The sequence below is a fragment of the Lemur catta genome, chromosome 24 (genome assembly GCF_020740605.2).
Source record: "Lemur catta isolate mLemCat1 chromosome 24, mLemCat1.pri, whole genome shotgun sequence".
In the NCBI taxonomy this organism is placed as follows: Eukaryota; Metazoa; Chordata; class Mammalia; order Primates; family Lemuridae; genus Lemur; species Lemur catta.
The window spans coordinates 7969481-7996746 of record NC_059151.1 but is presented as its reverse complement, the minus strand read 5'-3'; the positions used below and the strand labels follow the sequence as shown (position 1 = coordinate 7996746).

The following is a 27266-nucleotide window of genomic DNA, read 5'->3' as shown; positions in this document are numbered from 1 at the left end:
ATCAGCTGGGGGCCCAGATAAAATAAAAAAAGGAGAGAAAAGGATTTCCCCTCTCTTTCCTGGAGCTAGGACACATTCTTCTCATCCTGCCCTTGAACATCAAGATCCCAGGCTCTCTGGCCTTGGGACTCGAGGACTTACACCAGTGTCTCCTCTATACCCAGCTTGCAGATGGCCTGTCAGGAACTTCTCAGCCTCCTTCCCTAGTAAGTCTCTTCTCAGATATCTATCTAAACCTATATAATTCCTATGTATATCTATATATACAGGCATAACTCACCATATTGCACTTTGCAGATACTGCATTTTTCACAAATTGAAGGTTTGTGGCAACCCTGCATTAAGCAAGTCTATCAGCACCATTTTTCCAATAGTGTGAGCTCACTTATGCCTCTGAGTCAGCATTTTTTATCAATAAATTACTTATGTACACTGCTTTTTACGACATAATATTTCACACTTAAGAGACTACAGCACAGGGTAAATATAACTTTTGTACTCACTGGGAAATCAAGAAATTTGTGTGATTCACTTTACTGAGATATTTGCTTTATTTCAATAGTCTAGAACTGAATCTGCATTATCTTCAAAGTCTGCCTGTGATTACCCTATTGGTTCTCTTTGGAGAACCCTGATTAACACAGTTGTCATTTCAGTTGATTTTGAAGGACAAAATATTGCTCTGGACTGGCTGATAGATGTATTTGCAGATAAGCAAAAGTAGGCTGGAAAGCATTAGAACATGTAATTGAAATGATAACTTCTTGTATATAGAAGAGTTTTCTAACTTAATATTCACATTTTCAAAGTAATTGTAATACATGCAAAGCTTCTTATAAATAGCAGTTCCTTCTTCCAACACTTTAGTATTATTTATACTTTTCTGTTTGGAAGAGTTCCACATTGGTTGTATAATAAAATACTTCACTTTTTAACATTTAATAATTAAAATATTAAATGTTTATATTGAACATTAACAAAAGTAATGTTAAACTACATAATTTAATATTATATAGTTAAATTATATAATTTAATATTTTAACACATTTTATTTTTTCTTAATAATGATAAAAGTTTTTTTATATATACAAACACCATCTATACATAATTACCTGAAATAAGAATGTTCTTCTGGGCAAATTAAAAGAGAATATTATTTCAACATTAGGACTTCCTACTGGAGATAATCCTTATAATTCTTGAGACTTCAGGTTTAATACAAATAGTTAAGATTATTTTACTGAACCCAGTACCAAGGAATATTTCTGATAATAGATTTGAAAACTGCTAAATTAAAAATTAATTATAATCAAATTAAATGGCTACTGGTTACACCACATAAACCTTATATGCTGATTTTAGTTTAACTTTTGAGTGCCAATGGCTGTAACTCATATTAAAACTAAATCGAATTTAACTACACACAAAAAACTAACACTTGGCAGCTTCTTACTTTCACAACGTTTTCATTACTCCAGCCCATATAAAATTCCCACTGTTTCTAATGAGTTAGGGAGTACAAAATAGCCCACTGAATGTCAATCATGGGTTTCGGGTTTCCATTTTATACAGTGGGCTACGTTATAGCTTTACACCGTTGGACCTCAAGTAATAGTCAGAAATCTTGAGGTAAGTGCCACATTGAAATACAAACTCCCTTCAGTGCAACATTAAAAACATATAGATGAGCAGTACATATAGTGTTTACCATGATTTCCCACCACAAACTGATTAACTTTCCAGTCTCCAAGGATAGTAGCAGTGATGATATTTAGAAACTCTTGCTGTAAATTCCTTTCTCTAAGTCTCATTTATTTTTTATTTTTTTTTAAATTTCAGCTCATCATGGGGGTACAAAAGCTCAGGTTCTATACATTGTCCATGTCCCGCCCATCCCCCTGAGTCAGAGCCTCAAGCGTGTTTTAACAAACCCTTTTTTCCCCCTTCTGCACTAATTGCTTTGTATTTAGTTCTACTGGACAAACTGATTATATTAATAGTATATATGAATTGCACTAAATCTATTGAAAGTAGCTTGTTATACATGAACTTTATTGGATCAGACAAATAAATCTTCCAGAACATTAATTAGCGAAGTCCTTTTTTATGGGACTAGTTAATGCATCTTGAATTGGCAAGTCTGCTCTTTTAGAGATTATGAAATGACTCTGAAGGTAAGAGATTTTTTATAAACAAGTTTCTAAATGTCTGAAATTGAGTGGTTTGGTTGGAAGGCTTTATAGTGTATGTGGCTGATTTCCACTAATCCATAGGTCTTCATTTTACCATATTAGTTTTTAATAAAAGCAGCTTTAGTACAAAGCACAATGGGTCAGTGCTATAGTTTGAATGTCCCTTCCAAAACTCATACTGAAATTTCATTGCCATTGTGCCGGTATTAAAAGATAGAATCTTTAAGAGGTGAATAGGCCATGAGAGCCCTGCCCTCATGAATGGATTAGTGTCATTATCATGGGAGTGGGTTTGTTATCATGAGAGTAGGTTGTTACAAGAGTGAGTTGAGTTCTCTCTTGCTCTCTGCCTCTCTGGTGCTCTTTCGCCCTTCCAACTTCTACCATGCAGCAAAAAGGCTCTCGCCAGACACCAACACCTTCATACTGGTCTTCCCAGCCTCTAAACCTGTGAGCCAAATAAATTTCATTTCTTATAAAGTACCCAGTCTATGATATTCTGGCACAGCAACATAAAACGGACTAATACAGTCAGCATGCCACGTATCTTCCTTAAATTTCCTGCCATTTTTATATGCAACAAAAAAATGTATTTGCTTATTGCTGTTCTGTTTTCCAACATCTATCAAAATTACCCTTGTAAATGTTGATGATGAAAACAAGACTACATCTTCAGAACATTGATATGACAACTAAATTTCAAAAACTATGGAGGAATATATTCCAAACCCTCATTGGCTCCCAGAATATTTCCCTTCATGTGTATGGATTCCACTAGTTAGTATTTTGCCAAAATCACACGTATTTATTTAAGAGATTTCCCTAGAAATATCTTCAGCCTCTGTATTCATTCTTTTGTATCTATTCCATTTTGCTATTTTACAGGCCTTGTTAAAAAATACAAAGAGGAGAAATCAAACGGTCTCATTCGTTCTTTCCTGGTTTGGCTTCAGATATGCTAGAAAACGTCTTGTGTTTATAAAAGAGTAAGCTCAAGATTTTGGTAAAAGATTTATGTATATAGTAGAGATAATCTGCCTATTTGATATTACAAAGTTATAAAATATAAGATTTTAGTAATTCCACTGAAAAGGGAGAAAAGATATCCATCCGAAGCCCTTAAAATCTTCAGAAAGTTTTCAGGTAGTAGGATTCAGGAATACCCTGGAATTTTTAAAGTCATTTTATATGTCACCTGTGTTTTTCTCAACTATAGCACATCTGACCCTTCATTTTTTTTAATTTATTTTTTGTTTATTAAATTTTTTGGTTGATACTCTCCGTGTTTTGTTTCTATTTTTAATATATCAATACGTACCAGCTGCCTGTTTGCTCATCAAAAAAGAAAAGGAACAAAGAACCCTCAGTGCATGCTGTAAACAAGGAATATATAATGATTCTTTCAGTATACCCAAATGCTACTTTCCAGAAGGTCTCAAAAAATTATCTTTCCTTTTTTTGCTATTTTTCTTTTTACCTACTGATTTCACCGCAAGACCTAGCAATGAGGGCTAGGAAAGGCGCTGAAAGAGGAAATATTGTCTGGATGACTAGTCGTTTGTCAAACAGCATGAAGCAAGACTGCAGTTGAGTCAGAACCTGCCACTCTGTAGTGATGTATTAGCTTTTAATGTTTTAAAATAATTATAGTGAGGCCTAAGCCACTATATAAAACCACTATATAAATTCCAGTGCCATTAGCAACCCCATTTTTCAGGGATTCAATCAATCAGTGGTTCTGAGGAAAATTGCACCCATTTTGCCAATCCCAGAAGCATGAAAGTTCAAAGGGTAAGCAGCAGTTGTCAACAGGAATCAAAGTGAAATGGATCTCAAAGTGACATTTTTAATTTGGAATTTCTGATACTGGTTCCTAAACTAGGTTTTACGCGTAAGTGCATCATTAGTTCCACAAGGTCAGAGAATGCCAATACATTTTCAATCAGTTTTAATGATAAAAAGGCCAGGAGTAAGTCTAAAATACATTTTTAAAGTTCCAAAATGCCATTTAAACCTAGCAACCTGTTAATCACCATTGAAGATTAGTTTTAAATTAGAACTCATTTATTGAGCATACGTTAGATTTATAATTTGATAGAAAAGGGAATCATTTAACCTTATAAATCTAGTCTTTCAAAAACAATATCAGGCTTCTCAATTTTGAATTTTCTCTTCTTTCACAATTTTCTGTTTTCCAGAGCTCTTATGTTTAAGTTCGTAGGAGGACATTTTAAATAGCCAAAGGAAAAAATGGATTCTGCTCTGATTTTTTTCAACATATTATTTTGAATGGCAGATTTAAAAATGGCTAAAAGAATAAGATTTCAAGGCACTGGTGCTACTGGAAATTTATTGGAATAAAAAAATGGACATTTTATTCAGTATATGGGTTTTATATATTTACATAAATTTTAGTAAGTCATAGAGAAAGTTCTGTCATTGACATAAAATAATTCATGTCATGAATAGTGATTTCCACAACATTGCTGATTGATTAAGCACATGTGTATTAAACACAACTCACGGGTCTCTGTCGGTATGTGTGTATTTGTGAATACAAATACATAAAACTGAACACATTATAGAATTCCACATGGAGCTCAAATTATATTATGTAAGGTATATCTTTTTCTTTTTAAATGTGCTATTTGGGTGTGGTTTCTAGATTCTTTCGGGAAGTTCTAAATGCGCTTTCAATTTAGAGCCTGTGGAGTCACTGACTCAGGGACTTGAGTTGAATCGATGAGCAATAGAAAAATCTGGAAACAAGGTAACATTGCAAGGCTGAAGTGGTAAATCAAATCCATGGATATAACAAGCAGGAAGTGGGGTCAGGGAGGAAGGAAATCAGGATGATGTTGCAAAATAAAACAAAACAAAACACTTATTAAACTCAGGCCAAAATCAGTGAGTAAGAGATTATAAAACAAAGGTCAGGAAATAAAATAGAAAAGCTTCTATTTGTTAAGTATTTACTAAGGCATTAGGCATTGTGTTATGTGTTTTGCAAGCGTTTTCTTATTTAATCTTCACAACAGCCTTATGCTATGATTAGGAAAGCATGATTGGGTTTCCTAAGCCAAGGCCAAGATCATAGAGGAGTAAGGAAATATAATTCATGATCATGAATTGTATTTCATGATATTTGAAATATGATATATGAGGCTATCACAGGCAAGGGAGAAAACCAGGCAGAGAGTGACACATGCCAGAGAATTTAGGAAGCCTCGTGGAGTCTTTTCCTCCAAGTAAATGCATCATTTCTTCCACCAAGGATTCTGATTTATTATTACCATTTCATTTTCTCCCTCTCTTCTCCTCAATGACTAGAATGAATAGGTTTAGACCACAGGTTGCTAAACCAAAATTAGGACAGGGTCAAGCAAATAAAATAAACAGTGTAAGAGTTTACCTCTAACAATCAGAATATAATTTACTAAGCCCAAGATACTTGACACTAGAAATCAATGAACTTAAGATATATCCTATATAATAAAGAAACCTATCAAATAAGTAATAGAGAAACAATAGGTGAAGAGTGCTTTCCTCAGGATTGTTCTAGATGTTGACTGCAATTCTATATGCCTATGGGACAACTCAACAAGTACATTTGTTGTTTCTCTATTTTAATGTTGATGCATAAATTTTAATTTACCAAATAGAAAATTCTAAGTCCCCATTATTGCAAATAAATAGCTATTATATTTTCTTTTTGAATTACTTTGGCAAATAACTTTTGCATGTAATCTTAGACATAATAGATTATATGCCAGTGAATAAAATTTTTAATGTATAAATTGTACAAGCAAACAAAATCGTTAATTACATTTTTGTTTTTCTTTTCCCTTGAGACATTCATTCACCCTGCTCCTCTGCATAAGTTTATTGAAAATAAAAAAAATATGTTATTTTTTGCTTCTTCCTAGTTTCACAGACTTAGAAATTTCTTCTATGAACATATGGCAATAGAGAAGAGACATAATATTTGAAAATTCAGGCTGCTATTCAAAAAATAGACATGTTGGGTAGTTTTTACATAAAGATACTATCTGAGGAAGTGTCATTAATATTTATTGTAGTCATAAGACTAAGTTCTTGTGCAATTCTCAGCAACTTTCCTTTTTCCATCTTACTTATATTGTGGTCGTCATAGTACATTCTAATTCTGAATGAACTTTTCAGACAGACGATTTAGAAAATACTTGACACATGTTGACAAATAATGAAATCCAAACTAATTATTGCATGATACAGAGTCTTCTTTGCAATTTAATATAATTCTTTACAAAACCTTTTAATAATAATCTGCGTAATCATCTTTAGTGGCTCTGGAAGTAAGAACTTGAAGATTATTTGATGTTATATGTTTTGTTTTCTTTACAAATGAAATTAAAAAAAATAAATTTGTAACAATTGGATGAGCTACTGTAGGTAAATTTTGATCAGATTCTTTTTTATTTTGTTCTCTCTTCTCTTTACGTAATTATTGGATTCCCACCCCATTATCATTTTGAACAACACAGTCCTCCTTTACAGTTAGGTATATAAAAGTTTTGCTGCTGTATTTTGGATTATTAGAATAGCCTTATAGCATCACATAGTAGCATTTTATACCCTTGTAAACTCCAGTCATACACATTTAAATGGTTGGGCTAAACTTCAGTTTGCTTTTTGTCTCTGCTCTTAACATTTAAATTATTAATATCAACAACAAATTTCAAGCTTTTTTGTCCAAATGATTTAGATATTTTTAAGAGTTGTAGAGTTGTCTTGCTTTACATCCAAACAATTTGTTCTGTTTGAGTATGTTTAAATGTCTTCTAAATATCTAATGCAATAAAATGTAAATACAAATGTAATAATGTAAAGCTGAATTTTTACTTAAGTTACTATTGTCTTTCTAAAGAAATCTTTTAAAATTCTATTGGAATTTATATAATTTTAATTATTAAAATGTGTACATATGAAGTATGATACAATGTTTGGCTGAAAGTATCAAGTCTTAGAAGGATACCTGTAATTTAATTAAGAAGCTGCATATCTAGGATAATTTTTTAAGAAAATAACCATGTATGTGCACAAAGATTGAACACTGGAATAAGTTTCTTACAATTTTATAAATGTATAATAATAGGGAATTTGGCAAACAAATTATATATGCACATGCATGTGTGTAAATAATACGGTCTTGTATGACCAGTGAATAGCAACTATAGAAAAATAGCTAAAGGAATAAATAATTGTTCAAGATGTATTGTGTATCAGTTCCTTAATTTTAACAGCATTACGTAGCACATGAAACCACTGTTTTATATATTTATTAATATATTTTACTGTTTACTGACACCCAGTGGGCACTAAGTCCTGTCATGTATGTTTCTAGCTCTTTCTCTCCTTCCTGTCCTTCCTTCCGCTTTTGCGGTGGCAGTGGATGTTCTTCAGGCTCGCACTCCTTCTGCTGTCCACCTCAGCAGTCTCATGACCTCCAAGCCATCCTTCACAAAGTCTCCAAACAGCCTGGTTTTAAAACACAAATTAAACGGGGCCAGTTTTACGATGAAACCTCTTCAGTGAGTCTGTTTTCTCCAGCATGAAGCCCACGTTTCTTTGTCTCCTACGTGAAGCTTTCTGCAGTCTGGCCTCCACCACTTTCTCTGCTCTCATCTCCCACCTTTGTTCTATCCATGTGGGAAAATGGGATTCGTACACTGCTTATCAAGCTAAACCTTGGAATTTCTGGAATATCTTTTCCTCATTTTTATCTGGTTAGTTTACTTTTTGAACTCAAGGTATATAACTTGAGAATGTCTACCATGCTGATCATTTAGCTATTTGAATGAAATGCTGTTGTTGTTGCTTTAAATAAAGGAGCCATATATTTAGTAATATTTCATATTTTTAATGTGTAAGTATAAATTCTAATCTAACCCAATCCTTTCGTTGTGGTTAAAAGTTATACTCTGGGCCAGGCACAGTGGCTCGTTTCTGTAATCCTAGCAATTTGGCAGGCCCAGGCAGGAGCATCACTCGAGGCCAGGAATTCAAGACCAGCCTGAGCAACCTAGCAAGACCCTGTCTCTACAAAAAATAATTTTTTAAAAATTAGCTGGGTGTCGTGGTGCATGCCTGTAGTCCTAGCTACTTGGAAGGCAGAGTCCCAGCTACTTGGGAGGCTGAGGTAGGAGAACTGCTTGAGCCCAGGAGTTTGGGGCTGTAGTGAGCTATGATTGTGCCACTGCACTCCAGCCTGGATGACAGAGCAAGACCCTATCTACAAAAAAAAAAAAAACAAAAAAGAAAAAAAGTTATACTCTGCCAGATCATTTGCTGATAAAATTCTAACTTTAATCAGCATAAATAAAATTTTAAATTTTGGAGAAGAAATAGCAATGCATAAAGTGATGAATAAGGAATACTTCTTAAACTGGAAAAAAATATAACCTTGAGAATTTTTTCAAACAAGAACTTCCACATTTTACCGTGTTAAGGGGACGTTTTCTAGCTAACACATCATGATGAGCAATTACACTCTAAATGGAAGATCAAAAGTACTAGCTCAGCCTTTTAGGGTCTCTGTGAGCTTCATCTGAGTCTTCAAACGTCTCAGACTTGCTGTAGGATGCCTATCATGACATTGGGTTGTTTTTTTGTTTTTGTTTTTTTGTAACTTAGTCAACAATGAAGTAAAAACAGGAAAAGCAAACTAGAAGGTGAGTAATAGAATGCAGCACTTTTGGAAGTGCTTATCTTATAAAGAGACAGTTTAAGGAGGATATGACTTTTTTCCCTCTCATAGCCTATCATAAGAAGCAGCACAGCCTCAGTCCCTTTCAGAGAGAATTATCAAAATACCATCTGCACAGAAGCAAACGAAAGGTGGAAAAGAGTTTCAATAACATTTAAAGTTTTATCATTATAGTTTGTTTAATTTTATTTCACTAATGCCAGATGTTCCCATATAAAAATTCAATGTATATTTTAAGAGGAATAATATCTTTATTCCACTAGGCTTTTCTTATTCCTTTACTTCCTTTGAATTCCCTGAGTTCAAATATTTCAAATTATATTGCTAACAGACTTGTCAAATAAATTAGACTCAGAAATGCATATCTAATAAACATTGTGTTTGTTTGTTTTAATATCATTAAAAATTGAGCTGCATTTTACAATATCGTAAAAGAAAATATTAAAAAATTGCTATTTTAAATGAGAACAGTTTTTATTTAATAAGAATATTTAGCTGCTACTTAACACTGAAAAAAATAAAGAACATAGCTTATATTAATAGATTTTTGTTTTTGCAAATCATACACTTTTGCTTACTTTCTGCCACCTGGGCCTTACACAAGATTTACTTTCAACTTTGTCAATTAGTGTTACAAAGTATATTAAACTACAATAATAAACCAGGAGGAGAAATTCCCCTAAAGCAGAAATAAAAAGATGTGGGGTGTGTGTGTGTGTGTGTGTGTGTGTGTGTGTGTGTGTGTGTGTGTGTGTGTGTATGTGTATGTGTGTATGTTAATTTATAAACTCATAACATTTCATGATTATATTTGTTTGGTACATGAAATTATCTACACCTTGGTATAAACTGATGTAATTATTTACAATTTTCTCAGCTCATAAGCCACCTCTGTTCAATGATTTGAGGATTAAATTGCATTGCAGTCAATTCTTACAGTGAAACAAGTAAGCATAGCCAGCTTACAAGTTTGACCTCTGCAATTACTGTTCATTTTCTAAGCTTTCCTGGGTATAAACGCATGTTAAATTGCCTTTTAGTGCTGGGAATGATTTTCCCTTAGCCAAAGTACTCTCTTTTGGTTCATCAGTTAGGTGTGTATTGTACATAATTTAGTAGCACAGAAGTTACTCTTTCCAACTTAAAAGTGTCCATCTTGGACGTCGTATGCAGCCAGCTTCAATATCTTACATTATTGTAAAAAGTGTGTTTGTGCTACTAAACTGGGATTTCATGTTTATCCTTTTTTATAAATTATTCAGGTCAACAAATGTAATTTCCAACTTGCTTAACCTAATTTATGTCAGCATCTGTAGAATGTCACTTGGGTCAATACTAGCTCAGAAGAAAAAAAGTTAAAAATCAATGAACATCAGGGTGAACATTTTAATTTTCACTTTTTAACCTAAACCTTTTCCTGTATTTGGAGGATTGAACATTAAAGATTCATCTTAAAATGCTTAGTTTTTTAGAAGTATCACTACTCTATACAACTATTTGCAACAACTACAGGGGACCAGTTGCACTATTTTGTGTGTCATCAGAAGAATTGACCTCGACTTTCCTATGGCGTAGAGATTAAACACAGCCCCAGTGGATGAACTGCACATCATTTTCTAAGGAAGGTTTTCTGGGCGATAATGCTGAGTTTACAGATTCCAACTGTGGCTGAAGCGAGTGTCTATTTAATCTTATACTCCAGATGGCCTTTTGTGACCAAATGACTGGAAATTTAAAAATCAAGAAATTTTTAAATTGAAAGAACTGGCCTTGACAAGGAAAATTGAGGGTAGAAAGTTATTGAATTTTTCTGTGAGAGAAGCGAAATAATCCACTACTATTATGAACGTTAGCAGATTTTAGAGCTTTTTGGATAAAGGGGAGTATATATAAATTGCGATTAAATAAAAGTAAGGCAAATCATTAATTTTTTTACAGGAAGAATTCTCCAAAGAGAAGCTTATTTCTGGTGATTTATGAATGGGGACCTTGTTTAACCCTACTCTGAAAGAGAGACATTATTAATAAATTGATGTGAGATAGGAAAAAATTTCTCACTATATAAATATTTCAAGTAAACAGCTAAATTATTTTTTGCAAAATAGCAGTTATTCTTCCCAGATAGGAATCAGGAGGCTGACTGAGAAGGAAAAAAACAAACAGAGACTGCTGGTGCTTTTGCTCTCTCTGTACCTTCTCTACCAGAGCACCGGGGAAGATTTCTTGGAAGAGAATGGTCTTCCTCAGGAACTGTCACCACAAATAAAGCTGGGGATAATATGCACCTCTTGATGTACTGTTAACATGCTGTCTGAAATGGACATCCATGCTTACCTGACCTGCAGGGTAGAACACAGCTTGGCTGGATCTTGGAGTTTAAGGACAATGGATGGACATATTTTGCAACCTCTCTCTCTCTACACACACAGACACACCCCTAAGTAGATATACATTCATACACCTATAAAATATAATCATGACTCATTTGGATACAAATCTACACTTTTTGAAACAAACATTAAATCCCCCAATATGCTGGAAGTTTTGAAAATAGAACAGCTATAGAACAGTTTGTCAATGCCCTCCATAATGGTTGCATATATTTGTCTAAAGTTTTGTCCTTTGCTTAAAACACCCCAGTGACTCTCCATTTCTCTCAGACTAAAAGCCAAAGTCTACAAAGCTCAATTTCGTCTGAACCCATGGACCTCTTTGCTGTCGGATCCCACTAAGCTATACGTCTGGCCTCTCTGAGCGGGCTTTATGCATTTCTGGTTCCCTACAACTGCACATCCTTCCTATAGGGATTGATGTAGCATATTCTCTCCTGTCTTTCAGGACATTGTTCAACATCAAATTCTCAAAGAAGCTTTAATTCAACAAATTGAAAATTGCAACAATTCCATATATACGTCCAATGCCCCTTACTCTGATTATTTTTTTTCTACAGCATCTGAGTTCTGACATATGTACTATTTAATTAATTTATTTATTTATCATGCCTGTTATTTGTTACCTATCTCCCTCTACTAGAATATGAGCTCCATGAGGGCATGAATCTTTCTTTTTCTCATGACTGTAGCCCTAGGATCTTGAGTTGTTTCTGGCACATTGTAGATACCCAGTAAGTGTTGAATGATCTTTAATTTGGACCCAAAACATTTGGTTCTAAGATACATAAAATATGCTTTACCTGAAAAGAAATGCTTCTCTCAATTTATAAAACTGTATATAAAATTTGCTCAGTTGACTGAAGGAATATGTATCACAGAGGAATTCAGATATATATCTAATGGGGCTCTTACATATTCCTTAAGATGTCTAATGAATTAAGAAAAAGTGATGCAATATGATTCTATAAATATAAACTGTTGTTTTCTCAGCAGAATAAACTTGTCTTCTGGGAAGGTAACAAAGACATTTCAATTATCACAAAATCTGTTATGACAATTAATATATGACAAATTTAACGTCGCCTTTGTTCAAGATAAAATTAAATAAAGGCAATTTATTCCCAATGTAAAAATTGATGTAGTTAATTAAGAGAAAATGTCAATAGGACTTAACACTGTCACAGGAGAATGGTTCCCGCTGCTAGATATATGTCAAGAGAAAGATAAATAAGGTGGAGTGATTTATTACGCAGTGCCTGCTCCAGGAAGCACGTTTCCAGAGGATTACAGCACTCCTTGGGTGGTGATGGAAGGCAGAGGACTGAAGACTAAGTGGCCTTAACCCTTTGAATAGTACAACAGCACAGAAAGGTGGTGCTTATAGGCAGTTCCTGCTGATATAGCAAAACTACTTTTATATTTAGAAAGAAAGAAGAGACCCTAACGATAGCAAAAAGACTTTAAGTTAGAATAGAATGCCATCAACAATTATTCATGTCTTTGCAGATAACTATGTGAAGAAATATTTTTTCAAAATTTAAAAATCAACAAAATTAGGAATACCTTACAGATTTCTCAAAAAAAAAAACAAAAACAAAAAACCTTTCAGACAACAAATGACTATTGACTTAGGAACTTGGTTATTGTTCTCAGCAAATTTTTGGAAAAAACATCTAAAGTTTTTTATTCCCTTCCAAGAATTTTAGTAGTATAATTAAATTTACTTTGGAGTTGTTAACATAAATTAAATAATGTCAAAGAGGTTTTAATCCAGAATCAACTTTTTGAATACTAGCATGGCATGTTCTTGGTTCTTACTGAACTCAGAATACTATCATGTACTTTGATTTTCTCAGATTAGAGTCACTGAAAAATTGTTTTCATATCCAGCGTGTTATACTCAATTGTGGGAACAGACACACTTAACCATATTATTTATAAATCCCTTATGTGTTATATTGTATTTCATAGGTATTTATAATATGTTATATTTAAGTTAACAATTCAGCAATTCTCTTAACTTTAAAGGAATTCTTTCAGTGAAATAAAATTTTAGCACAGTATTTAATGTATATATTTGTATATAATTGACAAGATTTCTTTTAGTTTTAATATATTAAACAATTGAATAGTTATTAACATTTAAAAATGATAAAATGTTTTTGTTTTTGATATTGATACTGTGAGTATACTAAAATAAAAAATCAAATATCATCATCATCATTTTAACTGGAAAAGGCCCATATGGTTCTAGACTGCCATTAGTGGCAGTTTGTGAACATTGCTTAGTTCACAAAAATTAGCTTTTATATGATGTTTGTGCTTAATTTTGTGCTATTTTAATCACAAATCTCAGGATATAATTCTAAAAACAAAACACATACATACACAGTTTTTTAATAGGATATTAACTCCCAAAAGACTAAGTCTTTTTGAGCCCCAAAGGGCTTAACATATAAATTGGAAACGTCTTGAATCAAAACCTGTAATTCCACTCAATTTGGATTCATTAATCTGTTGGGTTCCTGACCATGTTATGCTATAGCCTATCACAAATACATGTGGTAATTATGTGCTTATATAGTGGAAAATGTTTTTGTAGTTTTTCATATCTAGTTGAATGACATAAAGTTATTATGAGTTTGTTAGCATATGGTTTTTATTATAAACATATTCATTAGCTAAATCAGTTTTCCTAATACGTTTTCTTATGCTTGACTATAATATGTTTCTTTAAAATCATGCTCATTTTCTGTGATGAATATCTAAAGCATTAAACAATGTGACTGATTCCATCTCTTGCCTGAGTCTACAAAAACAGTGAGGAAATAATTATAATGTTGAGTACCTATTCTGTGTCATGAATGAAATTCTAATTTTTTTATATCCATTAACTCTTTTAATTTTTTTCAAATACCTGATGAAGTAGGTAATTATTATCTGGGGAACTGAGGCACCTAGAAATTAAAAACTTGTCCAATGTCACATAGTTAGTAAGTGGCAAAAACAGAATTTAAAACTGAGTTGTCTCGAGGCAACACAAAGATATGAAATGACTGGTTTAATTAGATATTTGTATTATAGAATCATACAATTTTACAGCTAAAAGAAAATTTTAAAATAATCTGACACTCTTTAATGGATCAGGAAGCAAAGATCAAATGAGTTAATTGACCAATTCGTTTTTTCCTTTGTTACTAGGGAGAACATCGATTGGCTTATATTCTGTGCTCTTCTCTTTGATAGATCACAGCTTGGCATGTATTTGACTCAATTGCAGTGTGCCCAATAGCAGTGCGTCTATAAATTCTATGCCCATCACGTCTTGTGCTTTCCTCTGCATGATAGTTACTTTCATGTTTACTAGTTTGTGTCACTTATATTAACATATTCTAAGTTGCATGAAGACCATGCTGTCTTATTCAGCTTTGTGATTAGTTAAATAATTCTTGTTTAATATCCAAGCAGGTGTTTCCTGGAGAACAGTGAACTATTTTAAAATAGTAAAGGTAGAAGAAATACGTTTAGGACATGCTAAAGTAGAGCTTAAAAACTGGATATAAATTTTAATTGCTAGAAAACAACTGAAGCAGATAAAACAAGCTGTGTAGCTGTCCCACATGCATTGTTAATTTAGGGTCTCAGAGACAGAGTTGTAAATATAAAGAGACTCTATAAATTTTTGCCGTAGTCACAAATCAAAGAACAATTTATGTGTCCACAGTGGATTTGTTGGTCATGTATTGGTCTTTTGTTAAATTTGTGTCAAAATTTAACAAAAAAGATGGGAGGCCGAGGCAGGTGGATTATTTGAGCTCAGGAGTTCGAGACCAGCCTGAGCAAGAGCGAGACCCTGTCTCTACCAAAAATAGAAAGAAATTTTAGCTGGACAACTAAAAATATATAGAAAAAATTGGCCAGACATGGTGGTGCATGCCTATAGTCCCAGCTACTTGGGAGGCTGAGGTAGAAGGATTGCTTGAACCCAGGAGTTTGAGGTTGCTGTGAGCTAGGCTGATGCCACAGCACTCTAGCCTGGGCAACAGAGTGAGACTCTGTCTCAAAAAAAAAAAAAAAAAAAAAAGCCATAAAAATAATTGTAGTTTACAAATAAGGGAAACCGATATGTGTATATATATATATATAAAATGAGATACATAATGAGAATTTATACTTTATATTACATATTGAAATTTTTCTGCCTTATAATTGTGAAAAATTCAAGAAAAGGTTGTACTAAGTTCAAGGGTATTTAACAAAATGTCACAGGACTTTTATCACCCATCAGTTTTGTAAGTTGGAGATGGGAATCCTCAATACAGAATTATGTGCATTATAGTTGGCTTACAAGGATATATTTTAGAACAAGGTTAAATGCTAAGGGTCCTAATTTTCAAAACATGTTGATTCTGTTTTTGAAAGCTGTGGTCAGTTTCCCATACTTTTAGAAATATAGCCATCATTATTCAACCTCTAATTATATATTCATAGATCAAAGGGAATAATGGATTCAGGTTTGGGCATGTTGAACAGAAATTGAATTTTAAAATTTACATTCTAAACAAGTTAAGTAATGTTCTCTACATCACCTGTAGTCCCTTGAGCCCAATACTTTAACTTAGATTGATCCTAAGTCACCTTTAGAATAAATTTATCTTGGCAATATCTGTTCTTATTCTTATTACTTATGATGAGGAGAATTATGATATGGTGCTGTAAAAACAAGGTGTTAATACTAGTCAGATGAAAGACAATACTATTTTAAAGGATCTATTACATCTGCTTTCTCTTTCGTTTAAATGTAGATTTTTAAAAATATATTTTCTTAAAATCACCCTTCAATTTTTTAATGTCTCTAAGGAAACCACTCCTTTGTTTTGTCAAATACTAAAATATCGCTTTTAATGATGGAATGTACTCACAGGGAACTCGAAGGAGTAAAGAAAATGTTGTTTATACAAGGTTGATACTAGTTCTTGTTTTATAAGCAGAAATCTGATTTGTGCCTCATGGTCTTTGATTACTTTTAACTCTTCAAAAGCCCAGTTAAGCATGAGAAAGGATTTTCTGACTCAAATCATGAAGAGTTGGTATTAACTTAAATAATTTCCAGGGGCATATTGCATGCATATAGTTCATAGAATAATTGCTTAGGGGTTCATTACAGTGCATTGGGAATGTAAATCAACGTATTCATGTTGTAACATCATAGCATTGTGTCTAGTCATACAAATTACTCACTCCCCATTATTGGAAGAATTTGAACAGTCTCTTTCAGCATGAAAGTTTAACTTTTGTTTTTCTTTAGTGGTAGAGAGTTCTGGTGATAAAAAGAAAGAAAATGAGCATCCTGTCAATTTTAAATTGGCAAGGGGAAATTTTCAAGTGGATGTGACACTACTCGGAGTGCTTGGAGCTCCCTTTGTTAAGGACTGCCAATCATGATTAAGAACAACAGAGATGTTGTTTGAACCTAAATAAAAATTACAGAGAGCCCTTCTCAGTTAATACCTGTAACAACAGAATGTATAAAAGAACTTGTTTTTATAGCCCGGTTAACCTGTCACTGGGAATTACTCTCATTTTTCCTGTGTTTGTTAGGGTCAGTAAACAACAGAGCTAGTCAATATCATTTTTGTTGTATTCAAATTGAATGTGAAATATTAGATAACATTATAAAGCAAAGGCTCTAGCTACTGCATTCCAACGCTTGAGTCCTTTGGGATTTTGTGAATAGGATATTGGTGAATTTTATATTTTTTTATATCTACACTATTAAAATGAATGTCTTTTTGAGTTATTCTCTTATGCAAAGTTTTAAAGAGATGCTGTCTCAGCAACAATTTCTTCTGTTGCCTAACTCAATAGAGAAGAATGTCTGACTGCTCTTTTTGTGGAAACCAGAAAGTTCTGATTCCCTTTACAATGGTGTAATCCATCTGGCAGTAGGAAGAACTCTTCCTTTTCTTCCAAAAATTATCCTGGGATCTCAAAATCAGTGGGTTGCCTCTTCTGTTAACTCTTGTGCAGCAGCATCAAGTTATTTTCAGTATTTCTAATACTCCTAAAGACTTTCTTCCTATTCATCACGAGCATCTGTGGAGCTATTTGATCTTTAAGAAAAGTACCAAAGGAATTTTCCTTCTTTACTCTTTTCAAAAATTCTGTCTGCTCCTCTCATCAGAAGTGGTTTCTTTTGGTCACAATTTGGCTGAGACCCATTGGCATGGTGTCAAGCACTTACGCAAGGAGTGTGTCTTTCTTATTTATTACCATATTCAAAACATCTAGGCTAGGCATGGCACATGGTATACCCAAGAAATATTTATTAAGCCAATTAACATAGTTATTCCTTGTTTTCCTTTTGTTCCTCCTGTTCTTGGGACATTCTGGGTACTTAATAAATGCTTGCTGCTAAATAAGCATATATGTGGTTGCTTCAAATATTTTACATGACTATAAAATTTATATTTCCTAGCATAAGACAAAAACATCTCTGAAATGTCCTTTCGCATATAAACAGCAAACAAATTATGCACAATCACATTTGTGAAGAGAGGCCCTCCACAGCCCAGATGATATTGAGTCATTGCCCATAAACTAAACATGAGATCTTCAAAAATCAAACTCCAGTTTTTGAAATATGTTAATTGCAAGGAGATGCATGTAGGCATGAAGATATAGAAGATATAAAATAACAACAAAACTTGTATAAAATTGGTCTCTCATTCGTGCATTTAACAACCTAATTCACAAGCTCTAATGTTCCAGCCAAACAGATGTACTGAGTTTATCTCTATAATGGACCATACTGCTTTTGCACAGTTGGATTCCCTGAGCTATTTTTCCAGAATGCTTCGAAGTTACAGATTTTTTTAAAAATCAGGATTAGTAAACAACTCACATATATTTAACATTTTCCTGTTTTTAGCTGTCCCTGAAATCTTTTTCGGAAATCTATCTGATAACACATGAAATGCCTCTTTATTCCTTTTCAATCTGGTTTAGTGGCTCAATAATTCCAAAATAACAGCTGTGCTTCCTCTTAAAGGACTATATTTTTATTGGAAATTATCACTAATTCCAACTCCATTTCCTACACATGGATACTGTCATTGATTGATTCTCTTTTTCACAGGGTTTATGAGACTTTTCTTAATTTATTTTTAATCAGAGCATAAAGATGCTGGCAGTTTCTTTTAATGAATTCACCTTTTCATTGTCAGCAGGTGGAAGAATAGCAGCTTTTCAAAGATGAAGCAGTTAATCATACACGATTCAGCATTATCTATCATTATGAATTTGTATAAATGCACAGTCAGCCTGCACGCTGTGCAGTTCATTTAAGGGAGCAGCTGAGACAGAAAGGTGTTTCACATATTTATAACTTTTCATATCTGTTACATGTTTGTAGAACTAGAAAAGCATACTAACCATATCGATAATTTTATTTAACTTTATTTCTTGGGTGTGCTCCAAAACTTATTGAAATTTGGTTACGTGGAGGAATAATACAGAAAGATAATCCATATACATGTCAACATCCTCCAAAATAAAGCTCGATCAATAGGAGACTTTATTTATAAATTTCCCTGTTAGCTTCTTACAAAATACACTCAGTACGGACATAACAAATGACTTCCTCTTTGGTTTGGTGGGTTTCAGGTGATTGGGGGACAATTTTGGTGATGTTTTTATTTTGGGTGGTAATCTAATAAACATAATATTGCAGTTAATTTCATTTTTGATTTAGTTAAGTATTTATCATTAATTTATTCATTTATTTGATCAGCATGCATTTTTTAAACACCTAATATGCACAAGATGCTGAACTATAGGCAAAGACACTATAAAGATAAATGGTAAACTGGCTTGAATTCAAAGGACTCAGGTGGAGACATATGAAAAAAAGAAAGGCAATTACACTATGGTTAATAAGAACTATGATAAATATGTCTTGAGGAGTATAAAAGATGGTTTCCAATCCCAGCAAAGACTTCTTGAAAGAAGTGAGATAAAAGCACAAATTAGTGGATGAATAGGAACTTGCCATATGAAGGCAGATAGAGAGTAGGAGTAGAGACTAACCAAGTTGGTAATAAAGGCATTTCAGGAATTGGAAAGAGAAGAAGCAAAGGTGGAGAGGCAATAAACAGTTTTGTCTTGTGTTCAGGGACAAAAAGTAGTTTGGGGTAGTTGGACAATTAAATGTGAGGCATGAGTATAAGAGCTGACAACCAAGAGCATTGAACAGGACCCAGATGGTGGGAAAGCATTCATCCTCTGAAAAACTCAGACTTTTAAACTGTGGCCATTAGAGAGCCAAGGAAATATTTCGAGAATGGTGATTATGTGGTTGATTTCCCAGGGCATTGATAACTTGGGTGTATATGCAAATATGTGGGTCGTATATTTGCAGGGAACAAGACCGGAAGAAAAAGGACCTGCTATGAGATTCCTACTGTTCAGGTGAGAAATGAGGTAGGCCCAATCTAGGTAATAATCTAGCCTAATCTCTCTAGGTGAGAAGAGATTTACACTTCTAGAAATATTTAGGAGGTAGAATTCACGGAACTTGTTAAAGGATGAGAAAGATCAAGAAATCAAAAGTATTTTGAAAGTTTCTAACGTGAGTATGGGGGGCTGGTGAAATACCAGCTAAATAGAGAACATGAGAGGCTAAGAATATCCAAAGTATAAAATGAATTCAATTTTTGGCATGTTGGAATTTGTGGGACCTCTGGTATATTCAGAGAGTGGTCTAGCGAACAGTTGGATATGCAAATCTGAAATTCAAGGATAGATGATGTACATTTGGGACTCATCAACATATTGTTGGTTGTTGAAACCATGTACAGCAAAATTGAATGAAATGAGAAGTACAATGAAAACAGATTCATTCCATCTAGCGACAGCACCTTCTATTTCTGGTCAATGCTTGTATCTATCAAACATCCTTGTCATCTTTCTTTACTTATGGACAACTTTGGCACATGGCTCATTTTCCTCCTCTCCAGTAAAGGCTGACTGTCATTACAGATGGTTCATCTGACCCTCTAATCTGAGTTCCCTGACCAGCTTTGAAGTCCTTCACCAACTCTTAGCTTCAGGAATTCACATCCACACACCTATAGCTTGTCCTCCACTGTTATGTTTCGAAAGAATTAGGCTTAGGTCTCCTATTTTATGAATATAGACTTCTAATTCAGTCACACAGATGTTTCCACTGTTATTCTTTCACCTCATTGAGACTCTATTATTCCCTCCTCTTACTACTAGGTTACTTTCTACTGTTACACTCTACCGTGTTCTCATTATTGGTCCTTCTATTTTTTAATTGTTCCATGTACCTCAGGATCTACCATTTCAATCATTATCTTACCAATAATCTAAAATCATTTGTGTTATCCTTTTTTACACAGCTGAGTCCAACTGGGTTTTGTTTTATTCATTTAGTAAACACGTGACACTTATATAAGTTATTATATCTAAGAACATCACAATTTTTAACCACTTTAATTCTCCTAAAAACCATGGAGATAGGCACATGCAGGATGTTTCCTGCAAGAGAAACTCACACCATTACACAAGTTTGTGATCTCCAACCAGGAACACAAAATTTTTCCCTTTTGGGGGTGCTCGCTATGGAGTAACCAGCCACCATGCTATGAGAAAGGTTAAACTCTCATGAGGCAAGGACATTTGGACAGGCCGGCATGAAGAAAAACAAAGCTGACCAGCCCACACAGCATCAACCACCAGACATGTGAATGAAGTGAACAAGCCTTCAGATGATTTTAGCCTCTAGTCTAGCTTCTGAGTTATCTAGCTGAACCCTCAGGCATCATGGAGCAAAGACATGCCTTTTTTTGCTTCAATAACAAGTTTATTGCTACATCCAACAAATATCTTCCAAGCCTTAATTTTACTTGATTCTTTGAGATGTTTAACACAATTGACCAAATCCCTCATCTTTAAATATTGTCTTAACTATGTATGTATATCCCTACATCCTGATTTTCACTTGCAGCTTTATAATCATTCCTTATCAGTCTCCAGTGATAGCTCCTCTACCCATTCCTTTCCTTAGGGCCCTGTCCTAGGGATGTTTGGACCAGTGGTCCTCAATCATGAGTACACAGTTGAGAACAACTACTGGGGGTGACCTTATTCACTTCCATGGCTTCCAAAGTTCCTAAATGCCAATATCTCTTAAATACATACTGAGTCCAGATGTTTTTCTCTATGCTCCTGACAAATGTGTCAAGCTACTAAGCAAACATTAGAAATATTCTCTTGGATGTTTACAGATACTTCAAACTCAACAGACACCAGAATGAATGTATCATCTTTCCTATCATGTCTTCTCTTTCTGTTTTCTTATTTCACTACATGAGATCAACATCCAATAGACATAATCTCCTAATCCCAGAAATCTAGGATAAAACATTGTCTCCTTCTTCTCCTTGGGTACTGTAGATCCCCACACCATGATATACTTAATCAAATTCTACTGGTTCTATTTCATCAATAGCCTTCTCTTGACACCCAGTACCACCTTATTTTCGTGCCAGATGCATCAACTGTTTTCCTCTCTTATTATGGTAGTCTCACTTTTCATACTGCCTTTTTTCAATCTATCCTCCGCACCATAACCAGAATATTTCTAAAGTAAAAATTTGAATGTATCTGTTCCTGTTTAATATCTTTAAATAACTGATCATTTCCCCAAAGATCAGTTCAAACTCTTGATAATAACAAAAATATCTTCACCTCATCTTTACCAACTCCCCTCTATATAGACTATTCTAATTTCTCTCTCATTTCTTGGCCTGAAATTCTATCCTAGCCCTTTACGTCTCGTTTTCTCCATTCCTCTTCTTCAACTAGCTCTTTACATAGTTAATTCTGTCTCTGTTTATGTAGTACTAATTCTAAAATACTTCTTTGCCACAGTAGATATACTGAACTTTCCTACCTCTTTGATATCCTAACAGTCTATGCTTATCTCTATTACAGAACTTTAAAACTATCCCTACTAAACAAAGCAATTCTTTGTTTGCATGTTTTTGTCTCATTAGACTTGTGGCTCAATGGTGGCAAAGACTTGCTCACTGTCGTATACTCAGTGCTTAACAAAGTTCTAAAATAAACAGTGTAGATTAAACATGTACTGAATTAATGATTAATGAATGAACAAATATACAATAACAGTTAATCTTAGTCAAAACCCTTGATATGGAAAGAGAGGGAAAAGCACGCTTTACAAAGATTTCAGGGACAGAATAGAAGTGAGGCAGTGAGATAAAGAATCTAGATAAACCTTGGATTAGTTAAATTAGAATAGAAAAAATGAAGTTAAAATGAAGTTTAGTGGAAGGTTCAACAGCAAGTAGGAACAAAAAGTAAGATGCTAGTGAGAATTGTAAATATTAAGACAAAACTACCACATCTCCATCGTAACACATATCTTTCCTGTTCAATACCTGTGCTGAGTTTGCAAGAGACTATCAATTTCCTTACTATTTCATTCTCTAGGACGGCAGTACTCTCAAATAAGGAGTGTAATAAATATTATTCTATTCTTAAACAGTGAGAGCCAAAGAATTAATCACACAAGTTTAAAGAGTAGGGCAGACTGGATAGTGAATAACAAAGCAAAGCCATTCTTTAGCGTATAATGAAATTATAAGTTAAATCATTGATAAAGATTATACTAAAATCAAAGATAAAACATAAACTCTCTCATCCGAGTTTTAAATTAACCAATGTCTTTTCAATGTCAGTGAATATTTTTAATACATGAAATAATGTTTCCGAACAAAGAACAAATCCTAACATCTCTTATATCCATAAATAATTAAATAGTACCTTCTCTGGTAGTAAGTAGTTTCGTCCCAGTAAGGCTATTTCTCAGAAAGTCAAGGTTCTGGGAGGAAAATCTGATCTTGAGTTTTCTTGTGAACTTTACTTTTGACATTCACTTTTGCCTTTGTTCTGAAATTGGACTTACATCAAAAGACAATGAACCACCATTGTGGGAAACCTGTTGTGTTTGAGATCCACTAGGAGAGAACAGGAAGTGTTCTTTTTGGAGCATTGCTGTGAGGACCCCTTACTGGGATCCCCTTACTGGTTCTGTATCTGACTGAGGAACACTCACTGATGTCAGATACAGAACCTTCTTAAGTGAATGCATGACATTTAAAACATCACACTCCTTTTTTCTTTAATCCTAGAATGCACTTTTACTTCTTACCTTGCTGTACAAAAGATCCGTACACAAACCACATGGAGTTATAGAGAGTAGTAGACGTCATTGATCCCATCTGTAATCGTGGGGGGTTGAGCCAGTTCAAGAGGTAGACCAGGAGACCCACCAGGAGGACTGTGCCAGCAATGCAAGCCCAGAGAGAGAGATCAAATGGTGCAAGACAGGCAAACATATCCACTGTCTTTTCCGCTCTTCGAAGTAGTACCCCCACGGAGTAGTCCATGTAACGTGTTGTAAAGTCCACCACATTCTCACGATCTGGAGTGATGGTTAAAGCAGAAATCCCTATGTCGGCTCTCTGAAAAATTGAAAGAGAAAGGAGTACATTAACAGTGTGAAAAACAATTTCATTGTGGCACTTCAGCTTGCCTTGAGGGAAAAAAAACAGATGCCTCAGGCAATATCTTAAGTCTTTTTATTTAAACTGAAAAACACTGCAAAGATTCCTTGCAGAAGAGCTATGTGCAAACTTTGCATTTCTTACTGCAAATCTTGCCCCAACAGAGTCAGACCAATTCCCTTGTTCATATTATCAGTGCATGTAAAATCAGTTAAGAATATTTCAGACACAGATAATACAGGAAGAAAATTGTCCTTTTTCCTTGGGTCATTTTATCAAAGCCATCATTAGCACAGCAGTAAAGGAAAATTTTATACCAAAGAATTCTTTCTGGGAAAATGTTCCAAAGATATTCAATATGTTCATAATGCTTAAATTATTAGGTTGGTTATTTAAAAACTTTAACGTGGCATTTTGCCCTTGGTTTAAATTTCTCTGCACCAAAATTTGTATTATTGGGCTCTAAACATACTAGTGTGTGTTAGAGCTTTTACATCACTAAGTTATAATGCCATATGCCAGAAGTCTCTACCATGATGGCATTATATAAATTCCAGAAACATTGTAATGAACAGTTAAAGATTAAAGAGACAGAATTCTTCTTGCAGTAGTAACCCCCTTTTTCAGTGTGTATTGCCTTATATTCTCAGCGATAGCTCTTACACCTATGGCATAGGCTATTTTACTTGTTTAAAATACATAACAGAATTGCAGTACAAAGGACTTCACATTTAAATTCTGTGATATAGTAATATCTAATATTTAAATATCTAAAAGATGCACTGTTTTTGAAATAATGATCTTTGGCTGCTATTGAAGCTGTGAGAAGCCCCTTCCAGACAAATACAAACACTAGTAAATTTTTTGTTGAACATTTTCTGGTTACTTTTTTTTCTTTTTTATTGTTTTATAAAAGAAGATAGAAACTTGTTTTACTGCTTTTCGGGACCAAGAAAAAATTAACAGGCCTAGTGGAATGCTAGACCAATTTAGATGAATCCGGTCTCTGAAGTAATAATGCTCTTAAAAATATTCTAGTTTATATATCCCTTTTGGTGAACCAATGACATCAGCTCCATTATTAGTTTATATCTAGCAAATGTGTTCTTTGCAACCAATCCTCACTCATATTTTATTACAGTAAAGTGATAAGTTACAGAAAAGTTTTCAGAAATCTGTGCTTTTTGTAGCACCAAAAACATAGAAAACAGCCATGTAACTAGCCATTTGTTTCAGCCACAATTTTTCATATGAAATTCTGTAGTTTAACAAAAAGATATTATATGATAAAAAAAATATTCCAGCTATAGTTAAGGGGTGTGTGTGTGTGTGTGTACCAAGCCCAGATATAGTTGTTGCTAGGTCCAGTGCTAAGTATTTAAATAATTTTTTCACTAAATCCTTACAATAAGCTATGCATTATGCATTTTGTTTCCTTTTTATAAGTGTAGAAACTAAAACTTGGAGAGTTTAATAACTTGTTCAGTTCTTAGTTAATAAGTACAGAAGTCAGATATTAAAGCTATGTTTTTCTTACTCTGAAGCTTTTGCTATTTTACCATATTGTAAGATACCATTCATTTTTCAAATGACCCATATAGTAGGCAGTCATAGTAACTCGTTTTAGGAAAATTTTTATCTTAAAGGAGTCTGAAATTTTACTTTTTAAAAACTGTACTATTTATATTGCAACAAGGCCATATTAATATATACACCATGAGTTTAGAATTATTAACTGAAAGATATTAAACTTAACACTATATAAAAATGAACTTGCAGAAAAATAACTAATATTGCTTTCAAGCTCATATATTCATTTTATATAACTAGATATTGGGAATTGAGTCTTTTCAAATTAAAAATATAACCCAGATTCTTAGCCCTCTAGTCCTCTTTTCTGAACTTCAATTTATCTATTTGTGAAATGAATGTAACTATTTGGTATCACTATTATGAGCTGATTCATTTATTTCAATCTTAATGGTGAATAAATAACTCTCCAAGATTCAATTAGGCTCTCAGAAGGTGCATTTACTTTTTCAGGACATTAAAGTACTATGGATCAGTAATTTACTAATTGATCACTAGTGACCCAAAGTAGTTAACGACTCAACCAAAATCAGAAAATTCTGCCTAAGGAAGGATTTACTGACAACGTTGATTGAATATTTGTAAAACAAGGTACCCATTAGACTTTTAAGAGAAAATGCTGAGTGGGCAGTAAGAAATATAAGTCGGTAGTTCAGGTGAGTGGTCTGGGCTGAAGAAACAAATTTGAAAGTCATGTAATTATAGATATAATTAAGTTCATGACACTAGATGAACTCACCAAAAGTATAGACAGTAAATGAAGTGCTGAATGTGTGTTCTCTCTCCCGCCCCCCCGACCCTCTCTCTTTTCTCTGTCTAGCTATTTAGTTCTTGAAGAACAAGAACTCTGTGTTCTATATTTGATTTATTGCCCACAATTTCAGCTACACATTAGGTCCCAATAAATGCTTATTAAATGCTGAGTGCAAAGGAAGCTACAAGTTATTTATAAATTGCAGTAGTTCAGGAACTGTCCTAAAGCATTAAAAGAGGATTAAAAATAACACCATTTCTGTAATTCCCGAGAGGCGATGCTGTATCTTTGAAGAAATCAACCATCAGAAAGAGTTTTCCAGTCATGTAGAGGTTGCTTCAACTTTCTGAGAGGTCATCCCCAGCCTGCTTGTGGGCAGAGCGGATGGAAGTGATCTCCCACGGAAATGCTCAACTGCGAATCCACACTTCAGTAAAATGCAAACCAAGGATAAGCACTGGAATTGAGTGGATCTTTATTTTCATTACAGTAAAACTTTCAATCATTCTAGAATTTGCTTAAGGCTACTATTATAGGTGTTTTTGAAGCTCTGCAGGGGATAAGAATGTAAGTTCTCTGTAAATGAGAAAAGAACTATCTCCTAGAAACAGTTTGTCCGTATGAGAAGTGAATCAATTCTGGCCATTTTCCTAGTGATTCCGTGCAGTATTAGGTGAAATCTAAAATAAGGAAGCGGAGCTCAGATCTCGCATAGGAATAGGAAGGCTCTGCAGGCCACCTGCAGTCACCTCCTGCCTCGACACAGTTGAGCCATGTTAGGTCTCAGTTGGTTTTTTTGTTTTGTTTCTTTTTACTCAGGAAAATCTTTACTTACTTCAAAGCCTGCCGTTATAAAATCACCAAATTACAAAAAGAAAACTCAGAATTATTAAGATAATTGAAATCTGAAATATCTGAATGACAGACAAGAGTAAACTCACAGTTATCTTTCAAGGTATGGCTTTACTTCCAAATATT

The 27266-nt window shown here is 33.9% G+C and overlaps 1 protein-coding gene across 2 annotated transcripts in view; it reads right to left on the bottom strand.

Moving 5' to 3' along the window:
- GRID2 (glutamate ionotropic receptor delta type subunit 2) overlaps positions 1–27266 on the bottom strand; it is a 1057247-nt gene that overhangs the window by 188072 nt on the left and 841909 nt on the right. For both annotated transcript variants that reach the window (XM_045536712.1, XM_045536713.1), the window contains exon 11: positions 23590–23902. In XM_045536712.1, coding sequence (XP_045392668.1) covers positions 23590–23902 — 313 coding nt within the window. The remainder of the gene's footprint in view (positions 1–23589; positions 23903–27266) is intronic.